The 26,734-nt window shown below is 43.0% G+C and overlaps 1 protein-coding gene across 4 annotated transcripts in view; it reads right to left on the bottom strand.

Moving 5' to 3' along the window:
- Window positions 1-26,734, bottom strand: part of CADPS2 (calcium dependent secretion activator 2) — a 308,405-nt gene that overhangs the window by 14,574 nt on the left and 267,097 nt on the right. For 2 of the 4 annotated variants that reach the window (XM_066634562.1, XM_066634565.1), the window contains 2 exons: window positions 26,152-26,169; window positions 25,572-25,679 (listed from right to left, as the gene is read on the bottom strand). In XM_066634562.1, coding sequence (XP_066490659.1) covers window positions 25,572-25,679; window positions 26,152-26,169 — 126 coding nt within the window. The remainder of the gene's footprint in view (window positions 1-25,571; window positions 25,680-26,151; window positions 26,170-26,734) is intronic. The other 2 variants (XM_066634564.1, XM_066634566.1) reach the window with 1 other exon arrangement.

Raw genomic sequence — 26,734 nt, 5'->3', positions numbered from 1 at the left:
CATTTGTAAGATGGAGAATGTGACGTTTAGGAATTACTGGACTATGGCTGTTAGATTTCAAATTGTTTAATGAAAAAACAAAATGCACAGGTACCTTAATATCATTCAAAAATTTCCTTACCCCATCACATTCTCCTGAACACGATGGGGGGAAAAGCATTACAATGCACCCTGATGTCAATCCCATGGCATTATTGCTTTACTTTGTGTGGTGATACTACACAAGAATAAAACAGTGTATATAATACATTTTTTTCACTTCAGTGCATGACAGCAGCCAACTGTTTTAAAAGAAAATTTGTTCTGCCACCCTCAATCATGGTTCACTCAGCTCCTGTAAGGGCATGTATCACTCACTTTATTTTCCCCTGAAATATCTCTTTTGAAGTAAGGAAAAAAAAAATAGAGGAAAAAGGAAAGGCTAGGGTTGACTCTGCAAGACCTCTGTATTTATTCACACTTATTGTGCATGACTGTAGACTGGTAAATCATATTAGCAGCCCGTCTCCCCATCAAGCTGCTACTTGCTTTCCAGCCCTGGGAAGGTTCAACAAATCAACAGGAGCACGGAAAACAGAACATCAGTCTAATCTAGTGTTTAAGGTGAAGTTTTCAAACCCAATCTAAGAAGATCTTTAGAGCAAGTAACAAGCTGAAGGGCTCAGAAGGTGGTATTGACAATGAAAGAGTGCTGAAATATTGAGAAGCACAGCACTTGTGCATCTTTAATAACGAGAGGGTCAACAAGGACACAGCTCCCTCCGCACCAATAGTTGCCACCGACTATGGAAATTGCCACACCAGGGCTATAAACGCTTTCAGTTCATCAGCTTTCTTAAACACCCTAAACCCCCTCAGTGGACCTTTAGTCTTGAATTAACAAACCAAAGCAATGAAAGAGGGTGCAGCTTGAATGGCTGGCATTGATCCCCAACTGTGTTCAGGACCGCTACAGGCACTGAAAAACTCTCTCCATTGTCAATAGAAATTGACAAACCCTCCTCTCCTAAATAGTACAGCTGAGGCAAGCTGGATCTATGCAGCTGTAAAGGGCTCCACTCTCAGGGCCCGGGAACACTAACAATAGAACAAGCATGAGCTCTTTGTCAGCCGTAGACTCGGCAATTTTCTAACAAGGATTAAAGTTGTTCCTCGGCAGTGCCGGTGAAAAGAGATTTAGCAACACACCGAGCTTTCTTTGGGCAAGTTAAAGAGAAGTAGTTAAGGAATTTCCATTATTCTGCTGACTATTGAAAACACAAAACAAATATATGCAATATTCCTGTCCCAATATACCTCTCCCAATTCTCGCTCAACCCGTAATCTATAATATCTCGAGTGTGATTCAGCTGGTCTCTTGAAGCCATACACTGTAGTTTTACGATTTTTTTTTTTAAGATGCAGCTGTTTTTGCTACCTGGAATGAAGACTTAACTTAATACATACTAATACACAATGCCTTAGACCTCGGGGTTCTGATATCTGAATCACAAGACCACATGGGGGTTTTTCTTTAGGTTGGTTCTCCTGGCAACTGGTCACTGACAGAATGTAGTTGTTGATGAAGAGGAGAAAAAAAAAAACATGGCAACTTTGCACCTAGAGAGAAAAGAGCTTCATTTTCCTTCAATTTGAGGGTGCAGTCCAGTAAATGCCACTAGGAATGAGGAGTTGAGGAGTTGCGCTTGGGGAATTACATCCCACCTTTAAATAATAACATATGATTAGAAACTGGTGGTGTAAAGAAAGATCCCAGTAGTTCTTCTTTCAGCTTCTGTACATGTTACAGTCCTAAACAATGGCAAACATGATATATACCATTGAAAAGATTGCTTATTAGAATGGTAGAAGCTGAAGTATCTACAATGTGCAATAAAGAACATGGGCTGCAATCCTATCCAATCTTACCCGGTAATAAGCCCTACTGATTATAATGGGCCTTACTTCTGAGGAGACATGCATAGGATTGGGCTGTTTGATATGTTAAAATGCTATAACATTTTCTGGTACCTGAAAGACTATGGGCGAAAAAGACAATATTTTCAGTGGAGCTTTGCTACTTACCAGGCAGAATTGCTTATGTTCACCTAGTCATTGAAAATCCTTCTATAATTTCATCCACCGCACCTTTATAATTTGTAATATTTTACAGGAAGGCATTACAAAAAGTAATGGGAAAAGGCTACTCCCACACAGTGAAAAAGATTGAGGTTATTTTTTTAAAATACCTTTTTATCTACCAGGATTCTATATACCAGCTCTCATACCAGAATTCACATCTATTCAGCAAATAGTTCATAAGGAGAACAGCGAATGGTTGAATAGCAAAAAAAATTACACATCACCTCTGCATACACAAATTTTGTCCTAAACATACATTCCTCATTTATACCTCAGCACTGAAAAAGCCTTTCCAAAATGCCTGACTTTAGAGGAGAAAATCTATGATTATATCTCAAGGTCAGCAAGAATAATTAGCTGCTTAAGGAGGAGGAAAGACTGTTTACATTTTTTTTTAAAAGAACAGTATAAATCTAATCCTGCAGAAAATGTCTTTTAAACATGTGTCTTGGTCTCAGGACAAGTGTCTTGGTCTCTTGTTTGTTCTGAGACCAAGACACAATCATCTATAGGCCTGGACTCTGACCATTATGCATATGTGGTTCAAAATTAATGGCCTGTTCAACCCCCTTGACTTCCCTGCTAAGTGCAACTTCACATCTGAAACCTCCTATTAACTGATTATTAACTGACAATCTTGCATTATGGTGTGTGTCACCTCCCTAATTATCCAGACCAGCTAATTTATAGTTTTGTGGTTTCCAATCAAGACAAGACACTCAAAATTAATATCTAAAAATGCTACTGCTGGCCCTTTTTTTTTGGTAATGCTAAATCACATCCTCAAAACACTGTGCCAGAACTCATTGTATGTAATTATCCCACATTTCGTTAGTAATTTAATTAACCTTACTATGGTAACACTATTGACTTCAAGGTGTGTGTGCTTGCACGCACATCGCACAAGCGCACGTGGGGGAAAGATCTGCAGCAGAAGAGTTGCTCTGAGGTGTGAGAACTACCCTGTAATTTTATGCTGCAACACACTGAAATCTGTTTTGTCTGGATGTTAAATTCAGATGACCCTATCTAGAGTTGATGAGGGTAGATGAGCTTTGTATAGAAGGGAAGTGAAACTGGGTTGGAAAGAATGAACACCAAGAGCATGTGAGCATTTTGAGGATCTTGACCCTTTCACTCTTTGGATTATTGTGATTTCATCCAATAACAATACTTCCTAGAGGCAGAGGAATTCCTAGGAGTGGGATTATTCCCCTCAACAGCTATTGGTGTGAGGGCAACAGAGCTTTTGCCTTGAAGCCAAACTATGCTGACAGCTCTTTTCAGCCTGGTTCTTTGGGAAGCTTTGGTTCTGCAGCCCATTCAAAGCTATTTCCAGCTCTCTTTCTCCCCCCCCCGCCCCGCCTGCTTCATAACGAAAATATGAAAAAGAAGGAAAAATATGCAACTGGCAACCTACATAAAGTTTGCATACTCTATATTAAAACATGTTCTGTGAAATGCAAAGTTCAGCAGGAGTTCAAGCAGGTATACAAAGCATCTAATGCAGCAGCAGTTGGATTTTGGGAACCCTGTAAGTCTTTCATGGGGGGGGGGAGCAGTGTTATTGTGACAATCTTGATGTGGCCAGGCAGGGAGGTTTTCTTTCTTTTTTTAAAATTTACCTGGGGGTCACTAACGCAATACGCTATAGGTATCCCTCCATATTCATGGGGGATACATTCTGTGGGCATAGAAACCCCATATAGGAAACTTTCTGTTTACAGTCTAGCATGCAGGCTTTCTGCCTACTTGTCAGTCTCTAAGCATCATGCTTATAGCAAACTGTAAAAGCAAGACTTGGCGCTACGGGTACGAATAAAAAAAATTAATGGACATGCCCCCCCCCCGAGATCCACAGATAAGTGAAACCACAGATACCAGATATGGGGTGGGGGCACCTGTATTTGTACAGACAGCAAGGGAGTATAGCTGACCTAAAGCAAGATCAGTTCCAAAACAAGATAACTTCAGCAACATCTGACAACAGTAGAACCTGTTCTGCTATAAAAAGACTTTTATTTGGGGGGGGGGAGATGATTTTGTTGACAATGGGTCAGGGAGGAAGAGTTACAACTCTCCAATGTGCCACGATTCTGATCAAGATTCATGGCTAATATTTAAGCAAAACAGTGTGCCATTTTAAGTGCCCTGTGTCACTTAATCTTAAGAGCACATTCACAAGAGATGTTTAAATTGCTGTTAGATCTCCTGCAAAAGGCACACGGATAAATGAAACACCTGGCCAGGGTAACCAGTTGTCATAAAAGCAAAAGAGGACAAGACACCCCAAAATGTAGGACACCCCAGAAAAATGTAGGGCATGACAAAATGAAAACTAAAAACACTCAATTGATTTCATGCGGTTAATTTAAACACTGTGTTATTATTAAATTTAAAACTATATTACATACAATTTATTAATTACAAGAAGGCTGTGTGCTGCCTGCAGGGGCCCACTCACATGGAAAAGGAGGACATTTAAGTTCTTTTCCAGGACACAAGGCTAACAAATAGAGGACATGTCCTAGAAAAAGAGAAAGTCTGGGCACGCTGCACCAGGCACTTTTATTAGGGGGATGGCGTAAGAGGTCAAGTTTTAAAATTGGACTTAGCTATCACTTTACTCCAAAAGGTATCACTGTAAGATAGCTGACGGTTTATGATGATTACTGCTGCTTGGCAGTTAACACTTAATTTTGCTTTGAAAATCCATGCAAGTAAATCCTTCCCAGTTAATCATTCTGTTGAAAAACCAGAATGTAACAAAATCAAAGTAATCTGTAGACTTGTGTTTACGCAGTTTTCAAACTACATCTTCGCTGACCTGCCTATCCCATGTGCCTTCACACATACATATGGTAGCGGCAGAATCCAAGCGAAACATTGCAAAATAAATAAATAAATCACGCACACAGAGCTGCCTTCCAGACCTGGACATCTGCAATGTTATTTTTACTTCAAATATTATGTGCCAATGTAGATGCTTATATAAAAGGGTCTCTGAGAAGTGGCACATGGAATTCCCCTTCTGCCAACCCTTCTTCTTGAACTTTAGTGCTCTTCTTGTGTTCCCGCGCTCAAATTCCCTGGAGCAAATGCGGCAAAGTTGCCGTATTGCGCTGCGTACCGAGTGGTGGTTTGGCGATACTGACAAACCCGCAACTAGCTTCATATTACATGAGATTTTTCAATCAGCACAGCTCTGCAAGAGGTGGAAGGCTATGGCATGAAATGCATTGGAAGGCTACCTTCTTTAGTTAGAGGATTTTCCCCTTTTCATAAACAAAAGAACTGGAGTCACATCTCTTTGGGCACAGAGCCACTCTAGCAGCTGCTGAACTCTTCTTCCCAAAACAGACAGATTCTCTGCAACATCGAGGCTTTGGTAGGTAAACAGTTTAAATCAGTGCAATTAAAACTCTCTTTTAAACAAAGGTAGCTGGCTCACCTCCAATGCATTTGGTCATTACCGTCTTGTGTGGAGGACCAATTGCCTTCTGGTGAGGGGAAAACAGATCATGAATCTTTGGCAACTACTTTTCGGCTCCCCAACCGTGTACACTCTTCCCTCACCAGGGAAGAACAGCAATCAAGCTGCTGTTGGCTGCCTAGAAGGGCCACTTGTAGTAAAACTATATTGCCTCCCCCCCACTGAAAAGCAGTTACTCTACTGGCACTGATGCTATCACAATAATCTTCTTTCCCAGTACAAGTCAGCAGGGTAGTGGACTGGAATGTGGAATGCCAATTGCGAAAAAGTTTTAAGGAAAAACTTGAATCAGTCCATGAAGAATAATGGTTTGTGAAGGCCCAGTCTCGTCTGATCTTGGAAGCTAAGCAGGGTCAGGCCTGGTTAGTACTTGGATGGGAGACCGCCTGGGAATACCGGGTGCTGTAGGCTTATACCATAGTCTTCCGAGACTGAAGGTTGCCAACCAAATGAGAAGTGACTAAACAATTCACCTATTACTATGATTTAAATGATTTAGGCTGCAATCCTAACCCACTTTCCAGCACTGACATAAGGGCAATGCAAGTCCAAGGTAAGAGAACAAACATTGCCTTACCTTGAGGAGGCCTCCATGACTGCCCTCCAACTGCAGGATGCAGCACATGCCCCACTGGCACAGCTATACCAGTGCTGGAAAGTTGGTTAGGACTGCGCCCTTATATCCTGCCTTTTTCTCTGAATAAATAGAGCACTCAAAGTGGCATACAACTTAAGGAAAATTTTAAAAACCCAGGAAAAATGCAAAAGAAGGAACGGAATAAAATGAGGCAATCATATGGAATACTGCAATATAAAATATTAATGCAAATTACAACCACAACACCCAAAAGTAATTAATTTGCCCTGTGTTAAGAACATAAGAACAGCCCCCACTGGATCAGGCCATAGGCCCATCTAGTCCAGCTTCCTGTATCTCACAGCGGCCCACCAAATGCCCCAGGGAGCACACCAGATAACGAGAGATCTCATCCTGGTGCCCTCCCTTGCATCTGGCATTCTGACATAGCCCATTTCTAAAATCAGGAGGTTGCACATACACATCATGGCTTGTACCCCGTGTTGTAAATAGCTACTATAGGATCTTCAATCTGGACTGAAATAGCACCAGGGTGAATTTAAGCATTTGCCCCTGCTGTGGCCCCGATCCAGATTCAGTTCCCACCACACCCCAACTGCTATTTGTCCCAGGAAGGAAACTTTACTGCTAACACATGTGGGACATTTTTGCATCATATGCCAATGGAGAATGTTTCATTCAGTGAAGGCCCCAAACCCTGTGACAGACAGAAATGCTTTCCTATACAGCAGTTTCCCAAACTGCACTGCAAGGCACCCCCTGTGGCCTCTTCTTACTTACTGGCTCCCTCAGGAGGTACCATCTTGAATCATGTGAGATCTCGCACAATTCAAGATGGTGGCACTTGAATTGAGCGAGATCTCACATGATTCAAGATGACGCCGCCACCACAGGGCACTGTGACAGCCGAGCACAATATAGTTTGGGGACTATATAGGGTAAACAGTTCCCAATGCCATTGATTACCATAAAAATGCAATTTAGCAGACTGGACTTTATTTAATTCCAGTTTGCAAATTGTCTTGTATTCTAGGTCTTATCATGTTCAGTACTTATCATTTTCAATAACACTCCTGGGCAAAAGTGGACAGCTTTGTCAGTAACAGAGGCTAAATAAATACCATGAGGCAAGAGACACTAGTAAATTTGCATGTTAGCATCATACAAATTGTAATCCGCAACTTATTTTTAGTACTATGGCAGATGTCAAGCTACAGCTGGTGAATTATTGGGCTTACTCTGCAATATTCTCATTCAAAACGTGTTATGCTCAAACTTGAAAAAAGTTTTAAGTGGAAAGCTTGAAGTAGTCCATAAAAAATAATGGTTTGTGAACACCAAAATCAGGAGAGTTGGAAGACTTGATAAATTAAGATGTTTCAATTTATTTATTTCATCACCTATTCTATACATGGTTTTTGCTATTAAGATGATCAGGTTTATCTCAGCCTTAAAAGTCATTTCTGCACAACTTTACATATAAGCAACAGGGATCAAATGTGTACACCTGTGGGATGGGCGGAAATGAGTTAAAGAGCAGAAACTTAACAGTAGAGCAGTGAGATCCATAGAAATTCAGAGTCACAGCTCGTCTTTTCTAAAGTTGGAACAGGCTTACAGTTCTTCCCATCCCTGCTCTTGATTCACACAATTAAAAACACCCATCATAGTTGTCCGGGTCTGCAATGCCTAGTCAACCTTTTTCCAGCAGTTTGATGGACACCCATCAAGTGGCCAATAAATCCTGCAAGAATTATAGCAGGACTCAAAAGAGCGAGACTGGTCTTCTTGTGAGCAGAAAAATTTCTTCTGGGGCTCTTCAGGCGGCCCACTGCTCCAGACCTCCACACATCATTCTGCCATGTCACACCCTTGCTGCAGAGCAGCTCGCCAGTGTGACATCATTTCATGATGTCCCTAGAAATGTGTCATGACACCCCAGGACATCACAAGACCCACTTTGGGAACCTCTGTTCTAGAGAAAGACTTCATTTCTGGATCCTAGACTTTAGGTCTTTCCATCTTCCCCCTGAAATCATCTCTTATTCTCATGTACTACACATCACACAGATGGGAAACACAGCAGGAATAAAATGGTACGTTCAAATAAGGAACAGTCTCAGAGGCTGTTACTTACATTAGAACAAGCTGGAGCATTACAACCCTGCTTCCAAGGTTATTGGATGGAGCAGAAAAGTTCATAGTTGCCATCATGACAGTGGCGTAGCTAAGGAGGACAGGGGGGTACATTGCCCTGGGTACCACGCTTTGAGGGGGTGTCTTAGAGGCCTCCAAAGGCATTTCTGGAAGTGGCTTTTGAAGGCCTGTATGGGAGGTGTTAAATTTTTTTTGGGAGAATGGGTGTTATGGAGGTGTTAAAAATTTCTATGCCCCCAGGTGCCGGATACCTTAGCTACATCACTGAATTATAATGCTGGGAAAACCTCTTCTCCACATCTTACATTAATATGAGTTAAAACTATGGCTATGCTATATTGTCCCCGAGCATCTTGGAACAGTTCTAATTACAGTGATTTGAGTTTAAACCAAAGAATCATCATGCTCTATTTCTGATATAGTCATAAAAAGAAAATCATTTTCTTTTGGAGATCTCCCATTTTCAGTAATTTTGAAGATCTCTTACTCCAGCAAGATAAATTATGCTTTTGTGAATATTGGTAGCCTTAAAAACAACTTTTAACACACACACACACACACACAGACACAGACACACAGGTACTGGAACACATTGTAGCTTTTCCTGCTGATTAAGTGTGTGTATATTTACAGTACATGAAAAAATCAATAATCCCTCGATGGTGCCTGCGCTTGGCATTTCATGGTGGAAAAAATATGACCTAAGACAATCCAAATGGTAGAGAACCTATTGATTTTTCCACACTGCACTGAACAAGAAGGCTGCAGGCCCAGTTAACACTTGCCAACACATTCACCTGCAGTTTCAGAGCTATTACAGCTGGATATATCCCACTGCTCTCAATAAAGTGCTATACCATTTTTAAAGCCACCGAGACAAGAGGTATATATAATTATTAACTCCCCTCTTTGTGGGTAGCCTTATTGGCATACAGTGCGTTTGTGGCTTAATAATTCCCAAACAGAGTTATGAAGAGCTTTGCTCAATATTGTAGCATCCTTCCAAACAAATATTTTGGTCATAATTGGGCAGCTGTTTAAAAAAAAAATAAATTACAAAAACATGGGTTTGTTTAATCAATTTGAAAACAAGCATCACGCTAGAACTTGTGATTTCCAAAATCCATTCTGATGCAGTGCACGCTATTGTTGATTTTTTTTAAAATCACATTGTGAAATCACTTTAATTCCTGCAGTCATTTGCACTGTCTAGAACCAGTCACATTTTACGGCTTAAAAAATACCGTAAAAAAAATAAAATCACCAACACACTCACACACATAAAACCCCCATCCTTTAAAAAGTCTTTACAACTAGTTGCTTTTCTCATAAAGTCAATTTATGCTTTTCTCATAAAGTCAATTTCACAGTTTAACTAAAAATGGAATATTAAATTGCACAGGAGAAAGGAAGTCAGCGTGTTTACTTAGATCTGCTAAATGCTTGCCGGGTCTTACCGTTATAGCTTCATTTAGACCATGCCTATATAAAAATGCATAGGAGTGACTAAAAAAAAACAAAACCCAGTCACTTTTACTGATAAACTCATACAAAATGAATGCTTTCCTCTTTGGTAAGAAGCAATGCATAACCTTTTCTTTCCTGCTATTTGGAGGATTCTTGTTCTTCAGAACTGGGAAGTTTGATGATGTCAAGCAAATGACATGATTAAGCTTGCAAAGAGGAAGTGGCAGGATTAATTCTAAAGGTGCAACCTGCTGATTGAATTATGGTCCATGTGGGATGAATGCTTGCTCCGAGAAAATAATGCGTTCTCATGTGTTTGCGGCCTGACAGCTGTGTCACCCTAAAGGCACAAGGAGAGCCAAGAGGTGGAGAAAACCTAAGGGCCACATCTGGACATGCGGATGTTTCCAGGTGTCCGGCATCTGCAATTTAAACATCCCCCCCCCCCGTGCAATTTATTAAAAATATATAATCTACACAAGACGGGTTAAAAAGTCAAACACGATAGAACTAAAATTCTAATTCAAAGTAGGTATTTTCCCCACCAGTTGCTCAACAATATAATGTACAACACCAACAGCCCTAAACTACTCTTAAGCACCGTAAAAGGGAAATAAGAGTTGCATATTATTATTATTAATATATATTATTTATATACCACTTTTGAAGTTCACAAAGCAGTTTACAGAGAAAATCCAATAACTGATGGCTCCCTGTCCCAAAAGGGCTCAAAATCCAAAAAGATGCAAAAGAACACCAGCAGACAGCCACTAGAAAAGACACTGCTGAGGTGAGGATAGCCAGTTACTCTCCCCCTCCTAAATCAAAGAGGAGCACCCACTTTAAAAAGTGCCTCTCTGGCCCAATCCTGAAACAGAGAGAGAGAGAGAGGAAGAGCCTAACAGGTGTGATCTCTTAAGCATGTAAACTGAACATTAGGTAGCATGAACATTCTAATCATTGGGGCCAAATTTGGGGCCAGATATCTGAAAGGCAATGAATACTGAACAAATATAAAAGACTCATCCAAGCTTTGGGGAAACATAAGAGGATCCCATTAGACCAAGCACTAATTTTCAGAATAAAATTACCCTGAAGGAGTGTGTTTTATAGGACACCGGACACTGCAACTGTTGGTAAAAAGAAATAAGTCTAAGGCATGACACACAATCAGAGAATAGGTTCCTAGAATAAACACTGCAAAATTCTGGATTATTAGCCCCTAAATGTTGTTTATTATTATCTGATACAGTTCTAACTGAAACAATTCAAAAAAGGAAAGGAAAAGGAGAAACAAAAAAAAAATCACAATGGATTTTAAATTTACTTAAAAATGATTGACTGGAAGAGCATTCCAGTGAGCACTGTGGCTGCAAAACCTCCACTTATTTTAATAAGGTTTGCGCAGAACTGACACAAACCCCACTGAGATGAAAGGTGCTTGCCCAGTAGCCATGTTTGGTGGGTTCTGCTTTGTGTACGCACAAAGTGCTTTCTTGGATAACAGTCTGTTAACATGTTTTGAAAATTTACAAGATTTCTTCTTTCATGCTCTATGGGGGAAACCTGATGCTACAAAGAGTATTAACAGAGGCAATTATTTTTTTCCCCCCACATCGAAGGGGAAAACTTCCAGTCAATTCTTAATACGAAAGGGTTTTTTGTTGCCCGTGTTCGACTTAAAAAAAAAAATAGGCACAATTAAAGGTGAGTTAAAGCTCAGCAGAAATGTAAAGAGTATCCGCAAATCTAAGCACTGCTCAGCTTTTGAATTGTTTTTTTTTTCTACTTCTCAGTTCTTTTAAATGGTTTTCTATGGCAGGAACATTTTTCTTAATTAGTCACAGCTAATTAGTGTTCTGGCATAGACAAGTAATCAGAAATGTCAGAGCTGCAAGGCTACATCTCCCTAATCCTTTGATAATAATTTAGCCTCCTGGGAGGGCTTCAAGCTGCGGTAAGTAGTGGTTGACAATAAGGCAAAATTAGGTGGGCAGCAGACCATTAGGATAGAAAAATAAAAAGCACTACCCAGTCCCGCTGAGCACCATCAGGCAACTAACTACATTGCCAGATGAGGTGCCTGTTTAAGCCTGTGTTGTTAATTAGCTGATTCTACCAGACCTGCCACATATGTCCAGGTGCATCAGGCAAAAATGTGTATTTCTGGGTTTGTGCCAAGTGACAGTTGTGTTCTTGCTCAGATTCTTGAAACCCGATAGCAGAAGTCCACATATTTCTTGAAGATTATTTTGACTTATCAAAAAAATAAGCGGCTCAACATGCTACAATCCATTGTCTTATGGAGTTTCACAAGGGAATTAGGTATGGCTTCTCTCAAATTTCTGAGATTTTCATTCTCAAGCACGTTTGGGACTCAAGGAGAGGACTTTTTAAACAACTTTCCTCCCAGTCTCAACTTGCAGAGGCGGCCTTGGCACAGAATCAAGATGAAAAGAGGATCTTTTTGTCAAAAAGCTTAAACTTAACAAATAATAATTTAACGTGGAAAATGAATTTGATGTACTGACAATGACTTGACAGATTGTAACCGGAGAACGAGCTGTTCTGAAAACTGAAGTTTACATCTTGAAAGAGAAGGGAAAAAGGATCCACTCCTGCAAATATGAAACGCTACCACTTTATAGGACAGAGAAATCTCAATGAAATTACAGGCCTACGCTCAGATTGACCGCTAGAAAAACACATGCAAGCACTACATTAAATTCATAAGAGACAGGGCAATAGTTCCCAGCGTGTTAAGGCTTGGATGTGGACAAACCAAGGTTCAAATATCAACAAGCTACAAAGCAGAGTGTACCCTTGGGAAAGTGGCTAAGGTATTTTACAGGGTGTTGTGTGCTTAACCGGTGAACTCCTTAAATGAAGGGCAGAATATAAATGTAATAAATATTTTATTCATCATGACTGAGAGTGAAATTTTGGCAGGTCTCCATCAGATGACATGACATAACTTCAGCAAAGAAACCCTATTCTTCCAAGGAGCCTCATGGAAATCTACACAATTCATCCAGGGAAAGAAAAAAACTGTAAAATGGTAAAATGTTGTTAGCGCTCTATTCAGTTTGTTATACCCGGAAATCATGTAACCATCTGCTTCTTTGGATGCAAAAAAAATAATCATTAAAATGCACATCATGAATGGTTATGACCAGGTCAAGAGGGTTGTTAACATACGAGTGTCTTCAACATGAAAACAATGCTTAAACTACAAAACAAAGGTTGCAGAAAGTTGAAACGTGTACAAATGGCATATTCTATGCATTAGTTGCTCCAAGCATTACAAGTCAATTTATTCTGCAAGCTTAATTTCTAGGGCACACAAAAGGTTTTTTATAGTTTTCTTTCCCTCTGTGCAAGTGGCTGCTAGATGCGTTTGTGCGGAGATGTAGAGGTCAATGCCACTACTGTGAGTTAACATCCAAACCTGCTACTCATTTTCACCATGTCCAGGCTGGTGTATGGATAGGAAATCTGGCTGCAAGTGAGCCCACTGAAGCTAAATAAAGAAACCCAACCAGTGGGGGAGGTCTTGTGACTGAAGAAGATGCAGTGCCTCTCTTGGGGGCAGCGCTTACATGATGAAAGTGGCACATGGTTGCTTTTGCCTGCTTATGTCTAGACCAGGCAGGAGGTCTGGTCTAGAGGGCAGAGCCTCCGACTGCCTGAAGATAACATCCACAAGGTCGCCAGTTTGAGGCCACCGGCACCGTGCGACATTGAAGCAGCTGACAAGCTGAAGCCGAGCGATTCCATCTGCTCTGAGCGTGGGAGAAGGAGGCTAGAATGTGAAACCAGATCAGACTGAAACACCTGGACTGTTGTGGTTCTTGAAAGATAGAACCTTCTTTCAATTGTAAAAATCCCTACGGGGATTTAATCAGCCTGCCTGTGTAAACCGCCTTGAATAAAGTCTTGAATAAAGACCAAGAAAGGCGGTATATAAATACCTGTTTATTATTATTATTATTATTATTATTATTATTATGTCCCATGCCACTCATTTGAGTGGCACATTTGCACATCTGAGCAAGGTAATCATGGGGGGGGAAGACACATAAATTTGGGCCCCTTGTATCCGCTGGTTTGGAACCTACAGATTTGACTCAGTGCAGGTTCAAAACCCACACTGGAGAGCCCAATCTGACCTCCTGGACGCAACCGAAAGCCCTACCTGTTGCATCTGAGAGGGTTGCATCTGAGAGGGTTTCTGAGGCCTGGGGTGGCCATGCGCAGCACCTCTGGGTCTCAGAACACCTTCTAGAGGTGTCAAGAGAGGCACTTCTGGTCATGTCTGGAAATCCTCTGTGGCCGGAACCCAAGGATTCAATTATCCGCCGGTATCAGTAGCTACAGGGGGTCTGGGAATGGATCCCCTGCAGATAATGAAGGTCAATTGTATGTGTTGGTCCCACAAATCCTTGACCCTTGAACATATTTTGCTCAGATTCGCAGCTTTAAGGTGGTTCTGGAAGAGTTGGTTCTGGTGGTACTTGGAAAAGAAGTATAACAGTTCTCTCTACTGCAGTGGTTCCCAAAGTGTGGGTCAGGATCCACCAGTGGGTTACGACGCAATTCTTGGCGGGTCACAAAACTTACAAGGCAGATTAGGCTATGTGCATCAAGGGTTAAACAAGCTGCTACTTGGAGGGGGCACCACTGCCCACTCACCATTATAGCCACACCCCTCAGCATTCATAAATCAGACCTTTAGGGCTGCAGCTGATCTCACGAATGTGGAGCTCAACAAACACTCCATAAGAAAGTGTCCCTCTCCCACTATAATAAAAAGGATGAAAACAGAGCCTTGATCCTCTGGTAAAGTGAAACAGGCTTTTCTGAGGCTTGTCAAGCAAGAAAGTTGCGTCATTTTAAAAAGTGGGTCCAGGTGCCCATTTAAGCATGGGCACCCAAAAAGTTTGGGTACCATTTTTCTAGTGAGATGGTAGTGGTCTTTTTTGAATAGATTCAAACCTAGAGATTGTCTCTTCCATGTTTTTGTAACCTCAATACAAGACTAATGTGTTTGCCCCATCAGAGAGGCCCTTATTGACTGTTCAAGAACTTTATTTGGGTGTGGGTCAATTATAACATGTCACACCATTGCTAACCATTATGTTCGGGGCACCAATCAACGTACTGAGTTTGATCTATAAAGTACTTCAAAGCTTTGGCCCAAAGATGACTTCACTGTTACGTTCCATCACAATGTCTGCTATCAATATCTTAGAGCAGCCGTTCTCAAACTTACCCTGGTCATGGCACCCTTAGTGTCGTAGAAATTCTTTCACAGCGCCCTGTTGCAGCAGCTGGTCAAGATGGTGTCAACCCAGGAGAACTGGTGCCTGTGTGAGTTTGCTGCGGTGCCTTGGGGTGCGGCAGTGCACAGTTTGGGAAACACTGCCTTAGAGAGTGTGCCATGTAAAGTGGGTCCTCTTTATCCACAGATATGGGACCCATGCATTTCACCGACCGCAGGTTCCAAATCCGTGGCTGAGGACTCACTGAGAACCTCCCGGACACAACCGGAACCTCTGGGGCTTTCTGAGACCAACAAAGGCTGGTTGCGTTTTTGAGGCCCTGTTGGTCTGCCACCTGTGGATACCCGTGGATACAGAAGTTGAAACTGTACATACAAATTCTGAATAAGGGCAAAAGGAGAAATGGGGCCTGTCAATTGACTACGAGACTTTCTTCTTGTAGAGAGTGGAGTCTGGGTAATTTTTAGAAACACTGCAATACAATTTCTTTGTTTGGATGGACTTTTGAGTCCTGAGGTTAAACAGCTGTGGAGTTAATTTAATCTGCCCTGGCATATGGCATTTCACATTTTAATTGGGTATGTTGTTAACTACCCCAGTCCCTGAAGATGGGGCGTGTAATAAATGGAAATAAAATACAAAAAGCAAAATGGGGGTGGGGGGGGCCTTTGTACATAACCTACAAAGTTTTTGACCATGCATGTTATGAGGGAGCACAGTTAAAACTATGAGTCAGTTAACAGTGCTGAATTAATTAATGCAATCACGAACACAACCACATCGAGAAAAGTTAGTATGAAATAGGCCAGTGCTTTCCAAACTTTTTAGCACAGAAGCCGACTTTAAAACAAACAAACAAACAAACAAACAAACAAACATGATGCCAAGTCAGTCAGCAAACCTGAGAATAGTAAACGATTGAGTGGGCCGAGTGCCGCCTGTGGCAAAGTGAGTCATTTTGGGGCATTGCCCAGCAGACAAAGCTTTGGAACCCTTATAACTTTACCCAAGAAGCCTGCTTCTGCCCATGATATTAAAACCAAGTGAACAGCAATGGATTTTCAGCCTACCTTACCCAAGTCTACTTACCCACATCAATGCCTCCCTCTTGTGATTCATCAAAGCCACATAATGGCTAACAGGGCACCTAAGTAGGGATGCTGATTTTGTGAGAGCATGGATTGTGATATCAAGGCTAATGGGAAGGAGGGAAAGAGACCACGTGCAGGCAAAGGGGTGCGGACTGGCATCTTGGGTCTTCCGCCGTGTCCAGAGGTCATGGAACGCTTGCCCAGGAGGCCTTGTTACCCACCAAAAAAATCAGCTTTCGATCAGAATTCGACACAGTACTCCAGATGTTTCATGGGGGCTCACCTGCCCACCCAGGTGCGGTTTCAAGGACTGTGAACCTGTACTAGTGTGAACATGTGGGGTAGGGCAAAGTATCCAGAAAATTGTGTGCGTTTTATGGAATTTTTAGAGGATGGTTTCCTTCAGTCTAGTTTCCATTGGTGATGGGTGGTGGCAGCAAGAACTACCAACTCAATGTAGAGTGAGTTCTTGGTATCTGCAGGGGAATCATTTCAGGACACCCTGCGGAAACATTTTTCCATGGATAATGAAATCCGTGGAGGGGCCGTGGAGGGGCCGTGGAAGGGCCCGACCGGAAGGTGCTTCTGGTTGGGTCCAGAAGGTCCTTGAGGATCTCTAGATACAGGCTTGGCACCCACGTTAAGTCAAATTTGCAGGTGCCGACTTGTGGATAAGGAGGGTTGACTGCAATCCTAATTGCAGGACAAGATGGGTCACGTTCAGGTGCGGGTTACTAGGCTCTGCTCCCATCCATCTACCTACCCAAGGCAGTATGTCAAATTGATACGTAACAAACAAAATTGCTAGGAAGCATTATTATTTCAGAACTATGCACATATATGGATCAGAAAGCATGTCTTCCATAGAAATAACATTTTTAATGAGCGGCATTCATTTTTCTCATATGACCAGGTTAACATCAGCTAATTTTATTTTTAAGTCAGGTACTTCAGCATCTCTTTTAATAAGCATAATGCCAATTAAAGCACAACCAGAACAGGTAGAATTCAGTGCATTATTAACATATCATGCAGGAATGTGTATCTGTGTTTAAACAATGAGGGCATGAGAGAATGAACTCTGGAAGTCGGTGTTTACTAAAAGTGATTGGCAAAGACAGGATGCTATAGAAAGAACCCCACGCTTACAGAGTATTTTTAGAGACAGCTGAAGAATAGATGTGTAGCTTCCATAATCTGAAGTGTCTAGTGGCTAATGACCACAATAAAAGCATTTAAAAAAAAGAAAGAAATGAGTTCTCTAATGCCATGCTTCAAATCCATCATGATTCTATAGCTCAGTTCCATGGCACTTAGAGAGTTTTTCAGAGGCAGGCATTAATGGTTAATTCAGATATTACTGTTTCCAACCAGGAGACGCTCCACTGAGAGATTCCTGAGGCAAAGCAGTGTGTTGGCCTGGTCCACTAATAGGATTGAGTAAAGCAGCCACCTCTGGTAGAAACTTGAGAGAGGAGGGCCTCACATGCGCATCTATCACCTTCCTCAGCCAGTCTCCATCCCATCCTTTGGACAGCCATCACCCACCTTCTCTTTCTGCTACTGAGTAATTTTTGAAAAGCAGGAAGGGGACAATGCAAGTCTGTGGGGAGAAAGAGAGTGGTGGTCTCAGGGCCTAATCCTATCCACTTTTCCAGTGCTGGTGCAGCTATGCCACTGGGATATGCACTACATCCTGTGGTGAGGAGGCAGTCACAGAGGCCACCTTAAGGTATGGGAACATTTGTTCCCTTACCTTGGGGCTGCATTGTGGTTGCACCAGCATTGGAAAGTTGGATAGGACTGAGCCCTAAAGCACTTTTTTTTTTTTTTACTCCCACACACTTTTGCTTCAATCTTGCTTCTGTTAAAATAGCTCAGCAGTGTGAGGAAGAGATGGAGCTACCAAAAGAAGAGATGCACATATGAAAGCATGGGGAGGTGGTAATGGCTCACCTCTGTCGTGTGTAATGTTGGGGGTGGATGGGTGGACTTGAGTCAGCCCTGCAATGGTGTTGTGTGCACAACATGCTCCCATACGATTCATCTTCACACACTGCACTCACACAAATAAACCAAGCTTGTCTTGCAAGATGCAAAACCTGAATGGACCACTCTTATGTCACAGATTGACCTCTCTCGTCCACTAGATTCCTGTTGGCACCATTTCTCACAATTACATTTAAAGTGAACAATTCTTATATTCGGAAAAGAGCATGCCCTTGAAATGGACAATATATATTGCCACCTCAAAATGAGAAATGGAGCGCAAGCACCCCAGAAGGCTACACAGTTGTTCATGGTTGCCTTGGAATTAGTTACACATATTATAGGTACCAATTGTGCTAATTAGTTATTTTGAAATATGGGAGTGGCTTGTAGAAAAGCCATCATGCCTTCCTTCTGAAGGTCACCCTCAGAAGCCTCACCTCAAAGGAGGTACAAAGGTTCAAAGGATTTATACACTGAGGTGTGTCTAAGTTTTTGAACATAAGAACATAAGAACATAAGAACAGCCCCACTGGATCAGGCCATAGGCCCATCTAGTCCAGCTTCCTGTATCTCACAGCGGCCCACCAAATGCCCCAGGGAGCACACCAGGTAACAAGAGACCTCATCCTGGTGCTCTCCCCTACATCTGGCATTCTGACTTAACCCATTCCTAAAATCAGGAGGTTGCGCATACACATCATCGCTTGTACCCCATAATGGATTTTTCCTCCAGAAACTCGTCCAATCCCCTTTTAAAGGCGTCTAGGCTAGACGCCAGCACCACATCCTGTGGCAAGGAGTTCCACAGACCGACCACGCGCTGAGTAAAGAAATATTTTCTTTTGTCTGTCCTAACCCGCCCAACACTCAATTTTAGTGGATGTCCCCTGGTTCTGGTATTATGTGAGAGTGTAAAGAGCATCTCCCTATCCACTCTGTCCATCCCCTGCATAATTTTGTATGTCTCAATCATGTCCCCCCTCAAGCGTCGCTTTTCTAGGCTGAAGAGGCCCAAACGCCGTAGCCTTTCCTCATAAGGAAGGTGCCCCAGCCCCGTAATCATCTTAGTCGCTCTCTTTTGCACCTTTTCCATTTCCACTATGTCTTTTTTGAGATGCGGCGACCAGAACTGGACACAATACTCCAGGTGTGGCCTTATCATAGATTTGTACAACGGCATTATAATACTAACCGTTTTGTTCTCAATACCCTTCCTAATGATCCCAAGCATAGAATTGGCCTTCTTCACTGCCACCGCACATTGGGTCGACACTTTCATCGACCTGTCCACCACCACCCCAAGATCTCTCTCCTGATCTGTCACAGACAGCTCAGAACCCATCAGCCTATATCTAAAGTTTTGATTTTTTGCCCCAATGTGCATGACTTTACACTTACTGACATTGAAGCGCATCTGCCATTTTGCTGCCCATTCTGCCAGTCTGGAGAGATCCTTCTGGAGCTCCTCACAATCACTTCTGGTCTTTACCACTCAGAAAAGTTTGGTGTCATCTGCAAACTTAGCCACTTCACTGCTCAACCCTGTCTCCAGGTCATTTATGAAGAGGTTGAAAAGCACCGGTCCCAGGACAGATCCTTGGGGCACACCGCTTTTCACCTCTCTCCACTGTGAAAATTGCCCATTGACACCCACTCCCTGCTTCCTGGCCTCCAACCAGTTCTCAATCCACGAGAGGACCTGTCCTCTAATTCCCTGACTGTGGAGTTTTTTCAGTAGCCTTTGGTGAGGGACCGTGTCAAACGCCTTCTGAAAGTCCAGATATATAATGTCCACGGGTTCTCCCGCATCCACATGCCTGTTGACCTTTTCAAAGAATTCTATAAGGTTTGTGAGGCAAGACTTACCCTTACAGAAGCCATGCTGACTCTCCCTCAGCAAGGCCTGTTCGTCTATGTGTTTTGAGATCCTATCTTTGATGAGGCATTCCACCATCTTACCCGGTATAGATGTTAGGCTGACCGGCCTATAGTTTCCCGGGTCCCCCCTCTTTCCCTTTTTAAAAATAGGCGTGACATTTGCTATCCTCCAATCTTCTGGCACCGTGGCCGTTTTGAGGGACAAGTTGCATACCTTAGTCAAGAGATCTGCAACTTCATTCTTCAATTCCTTAATAACCCTTGGGTGGATGCCATCAGGGCCCGGTGACTTATTGATCTTTAATTTATCAATGAGGTCTGAAACATCTTCTCTTTTAACCTCTATCTGACTTAACTCCTCGGTTAGGAGGGGCTGTTCGGGCAGCGGTATCTGCCCGAGGTCTTCTGCCGTGAAGACAGATGCAAAGAACTCATTTAATTTCTCTGCCATCTCTAAGTCTCCTTTTATCTCCCCTTTCCCTCCCTCACCATCCAGAGGGCCAACCGCTTCTCTGGCGGGTTTCCTGCTTCTAACATATTTGAAGAAGCTTTTATTATTCCCCTTAATGTTGCTGGCCATGCGTTCCTCATAGTCTCGCTTGGCCTCCCCTATCACCTTCTTACATTTCTTTTGCCACAGTTTATGTTCCTTTTTATTCTCTTCATTAGGGCAAGACTTCCATTTACGGAAGGAAGCTTCCTTGCCCTTCACAGCCTCTCTAACTTGGCTGGTTAGCCATGCGGGCACCCTCCTGGATTTAGTGGAACCCTTCTTTCTTTGCGGTATACACCTCTGCTGGGCCTCTATTACTGTTGTTTTAAGCAGCCTCCATGCACTCTGGAGAGACTGGACTCTTTTTACCCTCCCTTTCAACCTCCTTCTAACCAGCCTCCTCATTTGAGGGAAGTCCGCCCGTCGGAAGTCAAGGGTTTTTGTTAGAGATTTGCCTGGTATTCTTCCCCCAACGTGCACGTCAAAACGGATCGCAGCATGATCACTGTTCCCCAATGGCTCAGTAACGTTTACATCTCTAACCAGGTCCTGCGTACCGCACAAAATTAAATCCAGAGTCACCTGTCCTCTGGTGGGCTCCGTGACTAGCTGATCTAAGCCACAGTCATTTAGCACGTCAAGAAATCCGGTTTCCTTATCGTGACCAGAACGCAAATTGACCCAGTCAATATGAGGATAATTGAAGTCCCCCATGATTACAACCCTGTCCTTCCTTGTCACCTCCCTGATCTGTTTCCTCATTTCAAGGTCCCCATCAGATTTCTGGTCTGGAGGACGATAGCACACCCCCAGTATTACATCGCTGCTCAAGCCTGGTAATTTAACCCACAGAGATTCTACGGTGGAGTCGGACCCACCTTCAATCTCTACTTTGCTGGATTCTATCCCTTCCTTAACATAAAGGGCCACCCCACCTCCAACACGCCCCTGCCTGTCCCTCCTGTAGAGTTTATAGCCCGGGATTGCGGTATCCCACTGATTCTCCGCATTCCACCAGGTTTCCGTTATGCCCACTATGTCAATATTTTCCCTTGTCACCAGACATTCCAGTTCTCCCACCTTTGCTCGTAGACTTCGGGCATTCGCATAAAAGCATTTATACACGGAATGCCCCAGGACGGGCTGCTTATTCGCTCCTTTGTCCCCGCATCCTCTCATTGTGCCAAACTGTCTATCACATCCCATCTCCCTACCTTTCCCAATTTCTTCTCCTACCCTGCCTTTGTCTTGTTGTTCTCTAACCTCCCCATCCTCATCCCATAGGGATGAGGAGTCCCGAACCGGATGCCCCTCGGCTCCTGTCGGCCTTCCCCCAGGGATCAGTTTAAAAGCTGCTCTGCCACCTTTTTAATGTTATGCGCCAGCAGTCTGGTTCCATTCTGGTTCAAATGGAGCCCGTCCCTCTTGTACAGGCCCCGCTTGTCCCAAAACGTTCCCCAGTGCCTAACGAATCTAAACCCCTCCTCCCTACACCAATGTCTCATCCACGCATTGAGACCCCTGATCTCCGCCTGCCTAGCTGGCCCTGCGCGTGGAACAGGTAGCACTTCAGAGAACACTACCTTTGAGGTCAACTATTATTTTGAAGCTGGTTTGCTTGCGTCCTGAGTACACTTCTGTACTGTACTGCAGCGAGTCATGGACTCTTCGCTCACAATAGGAGAGGAAACTGAACGCTTTCCACATGCGCTGCCTCTGATGCATCCTCAGCATCACCTGGCAGGACAAAGTTCCAAACAACACAGTCCTGGAACGAGCTGGAATCCCTAGCATGTATGCACTGCTGAAACAGAGGCGCCTGCATTGGCTCGGTCATGTTGTGAGAATGGATGATGGCCGGATCCCAAAGGATCTCCTCTATGGAGAACTCGTGCAAGGAAAGTGCCCTACAGGTAGACCACAGCTGCGATACAAGGACATCTGCAAGGACATACAAGCTGCGATACAAGGACATCTGCAAGAGGGATCTGAAGGCCTTAGGAGTGGACCTCAACAGGTGGGAAACCCTGGCCTCTGAGCGGCCCACTTGGAGGCAGGCTGTGCAGCATGGCCTTTCACTTGGCCAACAGACTGAGGCAAAGAAGGAAGGCCCATAGCCAGGGAGACAGACCAGGGACAGACTGCACTTGCTCCCGGTGTGGAAGGGATTGTCACTCCCGAATTGGCCTTTTCAGTCACACTAGACGATGTTCCAGAACCACCATTCAGAGCGCGATACCAGAGTTTTTCGAGATTGAAGGCTGCCAACTAGGTTTGCTTCATGCAATCAAATGCATTCATTTTTTTAATTCCCACAAAATGTCCCTTAGTTTATATCAATAATTTGAGAAACTGAAAACATTTCGTCCTCACTCATGGTGAAACATGAACTGAAACATGCATGCGGCCTCTGTGGATCTCAGAAAGGTTCCCAGATGTAACCAGAAAACATCTCCAATCATGTGCAGGAGCTCGGGTCTGGCCTCCACTGCAGGTTCAGAACCAGTGGTTAGTTAAAACAGTGAGTCCCGAATCTGCAGGAGGTGGGACCTGTTCTGTAAAGGTTGCAAGAACAGCAGCAACTTAAATACCTTGTACAAAGGCAATTTGAGTTCCTCAAATAATGGAGGATCAGAACTGCGTTCTCCGTACTCTACAGCACTAAGAGTTCGGCCAAATGTGTATTAAAAACAATAGACAGATTCCTATTTGTGGCCAATCTGTTCAATGTGGATTTTTACACAGGTATTTTTAACATGTTGCAAGGTACGATGTGAGTGGGGTGTGCGTGGTGGTGGTGGGGGAGCTAAATGCTTTGGAAATGCACCATATGCTTGCAGATCTAGCGCAACACCAAACTGATGCTGAAGTTGCTAATATGGTCCTGGAACTTTGTAAGGGTGCCAGCTGGATGAGAATGGTGGTTTTTCCTACCCTTGCAAGGCATCTGAGCTTTTGCAAAAAAATCTCTCTCTTCACACATATTAACACTTGGGCTTATTAAAACAGATGATACTTTTATTTTAAAACCGCCTGTTAAGTGTCTAGAAGGAGAGAGCCTGAGCGACAAGGCCTCCTTTCAAGTAGCCAAGATGACACAACAAACAGCGACATGACACATCCGTGGCAGAGAGAGTCCTGTGCTGCAAGACCTTCCGCGACTACCACGAGTGAAGTGTCACAGCAAAGGCTGTGAATTGCTGTTATGAAAACATTTGCGGTAAACTTGCATAATTAAATGAAACTGCCAGAAAAAGCTTTCTGAAATGCCGGGGAGATGGAATATAAATAAATACGTTCCATGGTAAATAGCAGGGAATATTCAGAACCCAGGCTGAAATGGACACTGGAAGAGTGCAGGGCAATTGTAGTAGTTATCTCAGTCTCGGAAGGGGTTGCAAGAGGAATTTGGGTTTTTGACATCATTGTGATATCCTCTGTGCTTTAAAATTATTTAAAAATAGATACACTAAATGTCCTCAGAGAAAGGGAGGGCAATGCCGCATGGAAAGATCAGTGGAAAGCACCATGTCAAGAATCAGTTCAAACTTGAAGCAGTCAAGATCATTTAGAGCAGGGGTGCCCAAACCCCGGCCCGGGGGCCACTTGCGGCCCTCGGGGCCTTTCAATCAGGGCCTCGGGGAGCCCCCAGTCTCCAATGAGCCTCTGGCCCTCCAAAGACTTGCTGGAGCCCGTGCTGGTCTCTCAGCAAGAGAAAGACTGTTCGACCTCTCACTTGAGCTGTGGGACAAGGGCAGTGATTCGTCTGTGATTCAGCAGTGATTCGTCTGTGATTTGCTTTGTGCAAAGCCTTTTATAGGCCTTGAGCTACTGCAAGATCTTCATTCATTCACACAAGTTCCAACTCTAATATATTCATTTATGTAAATTTATTCCAATTTTAAATTGTAAATTAATTCCTTTTTTTCCCTGGCCCCCGACACAGTGTCAGAGAGATGATGTGACCCTCCTGCCAAAATGTTTGGACACCCCTGATTTAGAGCATCAGGTCCAAACCGTGGCCTACTGCGCCCGTTTGAGCACAGCAGTGGTTCCATGCCACAGCCTCCAGATTTTGCTGCAGATCTTTGCAGGAACTTGGGCTGGGCAGCTACTTCCACTGCCCATCGCCCCAGAAGGCTCTGGGCCCTGACTTCCAGGGGGAAAAAGGAGCAGATTTCTAGGGGGGATAATTCACCAGTGTACCATCTTAACCATATTTTAGCCATCTTGACTGGCACAGTCCCACATATTGGATTAGGGATAGGAAAGTGTTGGGTGTGTTTAGTTTGGAGAAGAGAAAGTTAAAAGGTGACTTAACTATCTGTAATGTGGAAGATAGAATCCCACTGATAGGATTAGATTATAGCTGACAGGTAGCAGAGCAGAACTTGTTCCGGCATATTCAACCAACTGTAGATCAAAATATACTTCCCCTCCCCCCCCAAAATTCCTCCAAAAAATTCCAGATATCCTGCTACAGCAGAATCAGCAGATTTCTCTCTGAAGCACTCGAGTCTTGTGTGCCTGGTACCCACCATTTCCAGCACTTTTATGCAATTTATGTAATTTTATGCCATTGTACAAGCAGACTTGAGCAAGCACATTTTCCCGCATCCGCATAGAGACCTGGAACCAAACCCCTGTGGATATGCATTCTGTCAGGTATTGCCCTTATTTCAACTATCAGAATGCAAGGAGATTCAGCACATCCCAGAGTATCCAAGACTCCTGCTCTCCATAAACTTTCTGGCACTTCATTTCACAATCAGAAAGATGACATTATAACCACTACCCTACTAGTATCTTTAAATCAATTCATTCCCAACAACTGTTCTTTTCAGCAAGGAAATACTTAAAAGTTAAGGTCACTTTTTCAAGGGGGAGGTACCTAAAAGCCTAAAAACAACCAATAGAAACAAGCATCTTATGAAACTAAAGAAGTCCTTGTAGTATTTCAGATTTATAACTGACATTCCTCAAGGAGGCATTTACTTACATCAAACAGTTTTTCAATGTACATTTCTTCATTAACCTTATCTCGAAGTATATCTTGGTTTTGACGAACAAACATAATATAAGTGTCTGCCAGATCCATCCCCGGTTTCTGGGATGAGAAAAAAGATCATAGATATATAATTTGCAGTGTCATAAGGTAGGCTTTATCAATTACACACAAACTTATAGAAATAAAAAAAAAACATGCACAATTATGTACATCATGTGCTTTTTCTAAGATCTATAGCAAATTTGATAGAAGTATAGAACAGTTCTATAATTTAAATTTAATGACTGTAGAGCCAACGTCTTATAACGGAAGTTGACTCTGCTCTACTTTCAAAAAACTTCTCTTCACTCATATAGTAGTTTACACATTTCAAGTAAATATTCAAGATCTGAATTATGCAGATGTTGACACACAAATGTCATAGTACTAGAAAATATCAGTGCATAGCAATGGAAGAAAAGTAGCGTATTGATTATGAATGTATAGGCTTCTATAACACAGCATGAGGTTACATGCGCAATATTAGGAAAAAAATATTAAAAGTCCATTGTATTTACTCATCCATACATACACGGTTGTGGTCTGTAGTCTGGATGTATAGTAGCATAGCATGGATATGAAACAAAAGATGAATACGTTACCAGTCAGAAAAACAAATAATATTTTGTGTAACTCTCCCTCCTTCCCTGCCCCACCTCAAGCGAGTCCTTGTTTTGAAGTTTTCATGAACAGATTTTGGAGGAGGGCTTTCAGGTAAACAAGCTTTTTTTGATCCCCTAATCTGAAAAGTTTCGAACAGCCCTTCAAAAGTGTTGGCAGGGTGAAGACTCCATGGAAATGAGGCATTTTCAAAGAGCGTAACTGAATGATTTGCCACAGATGGAAGTACAACGTCAGTTTGGAAAAGATGCACCATCCTGATTCAGAAGCTCCACCAAAGAGAATGAGGAAAGACCCGCATTAGCTTACCATATTGGCCCACAAAGCAGAGCCTCAGGAGCTAAAATGGAAACACCTGGCTCCTCCCCCCCCACCTCCTCTGTCTTTAGCTGCCTGAAGGTATCCTGCTCCCTAAAATATGCCTCCACTTTTTCGGTTGGTGCCTCTATGCCTGAAACCATCTCCTACATTGCCTCACTAGTAGCAGCTCCTTT

This window comes from Tiliqua scincoides, chromosome 7 (assembly GCF_035046505.1).
Source record: "Tiliqua scincoides isolate rTilSci1 chromosome 7, rTilSci1.hap2, whole genome shotgun sequence".
NCBI classification, from domain to species: domain Eukaryota; kingdom Metazoa; phylum Chordata; class Lepidosauria; order Squamata; family Scincidae; genus Tiliqua; species Tiliqua scincoides.
Note: the sequence above shows the minus strand (reverse complement) of the source record. Positions and strands in the feature narration are given on the sequence as shown.